This window comes from Centroberyx affinis, unplaced genomic scaffold (genome assembly GCF_046629955.1).
Source record: "Centroberyx affinis isolate AG114_WGS23_722 - 3 ecotype Tasmania unplaced genomic scaffold, CSIRO-AGI_Caff_v1 ptg001846l_1, whole genome shotgun sequence".
Lineage (NCBI taxonomy): Eukaryota > Metazoa > Chordata > Actinopteri > Beryciformes > Berycidae > Centroberyx > Centroberyx affinis.
In genome coordinates this window covers 114,781-122,057 of record NW_027280225.1, presented here as the reverse complement: position 1 = coordinate 122,057, position 7,277 = coordinate 114,781, and the positions used below count along the sequence as shown (strand labels likewise).

Below are 7,277 nucleotides of genomic sequence, written 5' to 3'. Positions count from 1 at the left end.
TTATAAGCAGTAGAGAGGGACATAGTACTCTTCCCACCACTGCTCATAACCAGCCATTGGTCCGGTGTTGTGCTGTGGTTGTACTGGGCCCCTGAATATGTGTAATATGTGTATGAATGTGAAGCAGGTTGTTGCTGAGAAAGTGAAATTTATGCATGCTCAGATATAAACCTTCCCTGGGTAAAGATTCAAAATATACACAGCATGCATATGAGATTCTCCAAGGCCGGGGCTTGCATTTACTCAAGTGTTCACAGAAACTGTGAAATGCACCGTCTGGGTAAACATCATCTTTAGCTGTCACACAGTCCTAATCTGGAGCTGTATCATTACATTTGAAAGTCTGCAAATGTCATGTTGTCTTAGTCATGTAGGTCTTAGGTGGCAGGCTTTTTATTTAAATGTGGGATCTTAAAGAATTATCCCTCGTTTCACAATGATCTGAGAAGAGAAAACACGATTGCCTCTCTGCACATACTTAACATTCTGTTCACTCATGAGTTTAAAAATTCTCCTCTTCCTTGAAGGAAATAGTTTTTAAAAAAAACATCACAAAAAACAGGTTGGTCCATGGGTTGAGCTTATAAGCCTCCTGACAGGTTCTTCCACAGACACAAAGCAGCAAACTCCCATCAGGCAACGCACTCAGGAATCACGTCTGGAAGAGGTAAGAAACAACCTGTGTTTTAGTGTCAGTGAAAACACATTTGTTTATTTATTGAAGCGCTCTTCTGTATCACAGCATAGCGTTTTGTTGATGACATTATTATTATACTATGACATTATTACTATACTATGACTTATATGACATATTATTAAATTATTGTTATTATTATTATTATTATCATTATATTATGAGTAGTGGCAGTTATATTTTAGATTACTTCAATTCTTCTCTTCCGTAGACACACCACTACGTTTAGTGATAATCTGAGAATTGTCTCCGCTTTTCAAACAAATCCATTAGGCCTAAATTATGTTGTGTTTACAATATATTATTTTGATTAATGACTGGAATAAACATGTTGAATGTTGAATATAATTGAAAGGCGATCATGGAGGCCATCATGAAAAAGCTGTGAAGTGTACCTTTCATCTGATTTCCATCGTTTGCCTATATTCTATTTATGTTGTTTTGCCTTTTCAGTATTTGATTATCTCTGAAGTCTTGTAGGGAAGAACGGGGTAGAATGAGATGTGTTACCTTTTGTGCTGCTACAGCAAAATAAAGGTGAATTTATTTTGAACAATAATTAAATTCTGTATACTTAAGGTTGTTCTTCTTTAGCGAATACAGTTTTAGAAGTAGGCTACGGCCCATTAAAAAACAATTGGTCTTTTGGCACAACTTGCCCCAGGGCTAAATGCACATTTTACCCCACAACCACTACTTTGGTAAAACTGCTTCACACAGCAACTCCCACAGTAATACTAAGTTCATGGCCACATATTGTATCTTATAAAGCCTTAAATTAATATGAAAAAAAGCCTCAAACATAATCTACTTCCATTCAGATACAAGAATCATGACAACTTTACCATGATGAAATCACCTGATATCACAAAAATATTTTTTTGACCTGGCTTTCTCCATGTTCTCTCCTCCATCACAGATTCGGGAAATGAATTATTCTTCCTAAATTTGTGATCACATGATTCATTTTATGTATGGTTGTCTAGATACATGGCGCGGCTCATCTTACCCACAGGCTCAACTTACCCCGCTCTCCCCTATAGACAGTGATGGCTTATATTTTTCTGCTTTCTCCACAGAAGTTGCAGGCAGAATGAAGGTGGGACTGCTGGTGGTTTTGGCCGTGGCGGTCCTAGTGCCCAGCCTGTCGGAGGGCCGGAGAGCCTCCAGATGTGAGCTGAAGCAAAAACTTGGGGAGGCCCTCACTCTGCCAGCCAGGCTTCAAAGGTTTAAGAACTACATCCTAGCAAAAGGTGAGGCTATGAATGGTGGTGAGTTTGTGAGTGTGTGTGTGTGTGTGTAAGGGGGAATGAGTACCATTTTTCCCCTCTTTAAACTATTACTGTTGAGGTGCTGTTGAGCAAGGCATTTAACACCCCAACCTTTTAATAATTTTATATTCATATAAATATTAGACGGTTGAGCCATCAGGTCCCAAGCTGTCAAGTTCTGATACTGAACAATGTGATAGCTAAATAGTTAAAGGTGTCAATATCCAACTTCGTATTGGCTTTACTGTGTCTAGCTGTACACTCAAAATGCTGCTGTTGGGCAAAATCTGGTCGGATCTGTATGGAAATCGGTGTGCATGTTTCACATAAAGTTTGGAACATGATTACCAAGTTTCATAGCGATTGGTGAAATTCTGTTTGAGTTATAAGCCAAAAAGTGCTTGGCCACGCCCACTTTCAGTAATGATGATCATGTGTACTAGAGCATGTGTACCGAATTTCGTGCAATTTCACCTATTGGATTAAGAGATACAGTTTTCTGGCCTTTGTGCCGCCCCCTATTGGTCAATGGTTTGAATGGCTTTGCACACATGTTCATTCATTATATGTGAACAGGTTGTCCAAGTTTCATGATGATTTGATCATCTATCACAAAGTTATAACAATTTAGCTTATAGGCCACGCCTCCTTCACAACGTTAAGAGTTAATATCTTCAACTACAGTAGTATCAACAATCTATGAACAAAATTTAAAGAGCTTAGGACCATAGATGCTACTGACCGATTTTGGTGGTAATCGGTCAAACGGTGTAGGCGGAGATGTTAAAAATGTATTTTTCAAATAATTCAAAATATCTCAAAAATTTTCCAGGCAGACCTTGAGGGTCCTTATGGCAAATTTGTATAAATTTGAGTACGATTAGGTGGACATGTGTACCAAGTTTCATGTAAATCGGACAAACGGTGTAGGAGATACAGCACTTTAAACTTTTTATTTTTGACCTTTAATTATAGTGCCACCATCAGGCCAATTATAATCATAAACATATCAAAATCAATAGAGTTCTTCCTCTAGGGATCATCAATGTCCATACCAAATTTGAAAAGATTCTTATAAAAACTGTTCAAGTTGTCGCGTTCACACGAAGGATCTGCGGCGGACGCGGCGGCGGGTGGGGTGAATCCATAATATCCCTGAAACTCATTTTAGATTATGAATTGAACGCATCATCTCTCTTATTCTTGCTAGACTTTGCGAGAAAATACCAACAACTGTTTAAGTTTAACTGCTCCTGAACTGATCTGAAGGAAGCCCAGCTGGAGATCAATAGAGATCAGACAGGAAATTCTCTTCTGTACCGTCTCTAACCGAGTACCGTATCTTCTTCTTCTTCTTCTTCTTTTTTATTCCTTGTTCCCTCCCTGCCGTCCGCGTGCCGCACGGTTTGCTGCAGTTATCTGTGAAGTGGAGAGGAGAAGCCACCGCGACACTGGCCTGGTGAGAGTCTTCGGCAAACGCAAACCTCTGAAGACAACAACACCGAAACCAACAACGCCGGGGCCAACAACACTGGGGCCAACAACACCGAAACCAACAACGCCGGGGCCAACAACGGTGGAACCAACAACGGTGGAACCAACAACACTGAAACCAACAACACGGAAACCAACAACACGGAAACCAACAACACCGGGGCCAACAACACCGGAACCAACAACACCGGAACCAACAACGGTGGAGCCAACAACGGTGGAGCCAACGGTCCAGCCGAATCAAACGTCACCAGGGGTCACGACACGACCGGCGACCCGACCGACCGGCCCACCAACGACCAGAAACAGCACCCCAAGGAGACAGAAGCGAGAGGCCGATGACGAGGAGGAGGACCAAAGCGACACGGAAGACGACCTGGAGGAACTGATGGACGAGGAAGACGTCCAGGAGAAGGAGGAAGACACGACAGTTAGAGAAGAGGACAAGAACGACGTGAACGAGACCGAGGAGGAGGAGGAGGAGGAGGAGGAGGAGGAAGACACGACAGATGAAGAGGAGGAGATTGACGGTGAGATGGAAGAGGAGGTGCAGGAGGAACCTGAGGAAGGCGGCGGCAGGAGGAAGAGAGGGGCCCGCCGTTGGTGGTACAGACCCAGCAGACCCAGCAGGCCTTGGTCCCTGGGCTTTTACGGCCTGTTCCAGCTGAGCGACAGCTTCTACTGCGATTCAGGCTACCGCCGGACCAGGAACGTCTGTCGCAAAGAGTGCAGCGGTGAGTCCACACACACACACACACACACACACACACACACACACACACACACCTGCAGATTCATAGAGAAAATAACTGCCAGTAAATACTTACAACATACACTACCAGTCAAAATTTTGGACACAACGTTTTTCTTTATTTGTACTATTTTCCACATTTTAGAATAACAGTAAAGACATCAAAACTATGAAATAACACAAATGGAATTACAACCCCAAAAAGTGTTAAACAAATCAAAACTATCTTATATTTTAGATTCTTTAAAGTAGCCGTCCTTTGCCTTGATGGAAAGGCAAAAGGCTTTGGAAAGAAATTCATACATAGGATCAACTTTACTATTTATATTTGTCTAAGAAACTAATTTCAAACATTTTAGCAGAAGACTTTAGATCAGTAGATGATTTTTAACAGAATGAAAAACACAGAACATTCAATCAGGTGTCAACTTTTGACTGGTGGTGTAATGTACCAAGTGATTTAAATGTTATATAAAGAAATTAACCAACTGCACATTGTGAAGATTTGCTAAAAATGAAATCACATCTTTGTTTTTATTTTTCTTACAGCATTTGCAAACAGGCTTAGAAAAGGAGCAAACAACGTGTTTCGAAAAAGAAGCAACAAGCGAGGAGGCAACAAGCCAAACGCGTTGTTGCTCCTTTTCTAAGCCTAATAAAGAAAAATAAAATAAAGATGTGATTACACTTTCAGCCAACCAACCATGTTTTGTGTTTTTATGACTCTTCCTTTTCCTCCCGTCTTTCTCCCCCTCAAGCCTTCACCGATGATGACATCACGGATGACATCGCTTGCTTTGTGAAGTCTCGTGCCTGGGTGTAAGTACAGTACAGCAATGTTTAGTAGGGCCCTACTGTAGTTTGAATGAAGAAAACCACTGATCAATCAACATGATAATATTACAATATTTATGTATCTTCAGGTATTTAGATTTTAGGCATTATTTAGCTGATACTCTCATCCAGAGTATCTTAACTTGATTCAACCTTTATCCAGTTGATGAAAGCTTCTTCACTGTCTGTTCTGACCAGCCGGTGTCTGGTAGCTCTTTCCTCTGCTGCACAGGAAGTGATGCGTTTTTTACGTTTCCCGTTTCTTTGGAATCAACAGAAGAAGAAGAACTGGGTAGTTAGCATGAGCAGTGATAGCCACCATGGCTGAACAGACAAAGAAAAGAGAAACTCAAACTGAGAAAATCCAAGCCCCGCCCACACTGTTTGATTGACAGGTGATCTGTGGGAAGAGCGGTGCAGAAACACCACAGCGATGAGGCTGAGCAACACAGATGGAGACTAAATAAAAACAAAAACCACAGCAATGAGTCACAAAATGAAATAAAAAAAAGAATCTTGAGAATTACCACTTTAAATTTGGATTAGCCTACTACCTTTGAAATGTTAGAAAATCTGAAAATGTGTGTCATTTGAGGACAGTTAATCATGCAGGTGTAAAAATGAGAAGAATACTCACTGACAAACTAGTTTTTTCTTTCTTTTTTTATCCAACAGGAAATTTCTGTATTCACGCCACTGTCGCCCGAGGTGGAACTTCTTCAGCAAGTGTGAGTGAGCAGCCGGCAGTCTGCAGGAAAACCTCCCCAAAACACATTTTCTCTCACCTGGATAGCACACCGGGAGTGATTTCATTATCTTTGTTAATGCTGTCTCCAGACTGACTACATGCAAAAAACAACCTGATTTTTCATCCCAAATTTGTTAAAAACTGTGAACTACCTGCATGAAGTTGCTTAAATTGTAATCAATACTTTAATCCACTAGATTACTCAAGTAAAGTCAGTTACTTTAAGTTTCTTTTGGATGACCAGACGCTAATTTGGCGTCTTAATCATTATTTACCGATTAGTAAAATAATGCTTTTATCTAATTTGTCTGTGATTGAATAATAAAAACACCTTTTCCTGCACAAAATGTGTTTCAGTGTTTATAATCTGATCACTCTGTTGTCATAGTAACACATACTAACACATAGTAACAGCCTTATTCTCCCCTGAAGCAGGTGAAATTGTGTTGAAAAAGTGGAATTATCTCATCCTACTGGCAGAATTTTTCATTTTCTTTTGGAAAAAAATGAGAATAAATGACTTGCTGGGATGGGCCTTTTTTACAGTGAAGCTTGATGGCAAACTTCAATGTGTGACCGTTAGTTTCTATAGCGACTAGGCCTACTGGAAACAAAGGAAAAAGTCTCTGAGAGGCCGAGATGGGCCTTGTTTGCTGATTGTCTGACGTGCTACCAAAAAAGATTCGCTGAGATCAAAATATACGTTTTATAACTTTTATTAATGAAAAGAATCAACTTAGTATAACGTGCAAAAAATATACTCAAAATAATCACAGCGATCAGAGACAAAAAACAGCGGTCAACAAAAAATACGGCGACCCGCTCACCCTCTCTCTCTTTCTACCAGCTGCCATGCAGGTGAACAGGTGCTTATATTAACTATACGAATATCACCGCCCATATCCATGTGACCTGATTATATCAATCACCGTGATTGTACAATAACAAATAAACAACCAAAATAACCAAAATATAAACCATCACAAAAATATCCATTTATAATTCATTCAAAATTCACAATAAATCCATTCATGGCTCCTACGGTTTCCATAGGGGCATCATTGGACAGTTTTCATACTGGAAACCACCACATGGCGGCTTGCTCAGAAACATTCTCTTATTTCACCTAAACACTCCTCCAAAATCTGTTTCTGAAAATATCTGAGGTTGAAGCAGCTGCTGAATCTTGATGAATTTAAACGGCCAGTTTAAATGTTTGTTCACAACGGTTGGGAGTTTGGAGAGGGAGCGAGTCACGTCAGACGCCCCCGATTTGCATAAAGTAGACTAAACCTCATCTTTATGTAAATGTGTATGTGTAAAAATATTTCTTTGTTACACATAGTTTAGCCAACACAGTTGCAAAGCTATAGCCAACTCCAGGCGAGCGAGCGTCACTGATGAATGTGGCTCTGGATGAACACATCTTGTGCCTCCTTACATGAGTTTGTTCCAGTTCAGTTATTCAGTTTGCATTATAACAAT

At 40.4% G+C, this 7,277-nt stretch overlaps 1 protein-coding gene across 1 annotated transcript; it reads left to right on the top strand.

Moving 5' to 3' along the window:
* Nucleotides 1–584: 584 nt before the first annotated feature.
* On the top strand, nt 585–6,139 carry LOC139652958 (proteoglycan 4-like). The gene is made up of 5 exons (XM_071529889.1): nt 585–667; nt 1,774–1,947; nt 3,381–4,193; nt 4,969–5,029; nt 5,720–6,139. Exons 2-5 carry the CDS (start codon nt 1,788–1,790, stop codon nt 5,778–5,780), a joined length of 1,095 nt encoding a protein of 364 aa, XP_071385990.1. The 5' UTR covers nt 585–667; nt 1,774–1,787; the 3' UTR covers nt 5,781–6,139.
* Nucleotides 6,140–7,277: the final 1,138 nt, after the last annotated feature.

Bases quoted from the DNA above. Each gene is read 5' to 3' on its own strand.
- LOC139652958 (XM_071529889.1), top strand. From the start codon at position 1,788: ATGAAGGTGGGACTGCTGGTGGTTTTGGCCGTGGCGGTCCTAGTGCCC. The intron at 1,948-3,380 runs GTGAGGCTATGA...GGTTTGCTGCAG, and splicing joins GAACTACATCCTAGCAAAAG to TTATCTGTGAAGTGGAGAGG. The intron at 5,030-5,719 runs GTAAGTACAGTA...TTTATCCAACAG, and splicing joins GTGAAGTCTCGTGCCTGGGT to GAAATTTCTGTATTCACGCC.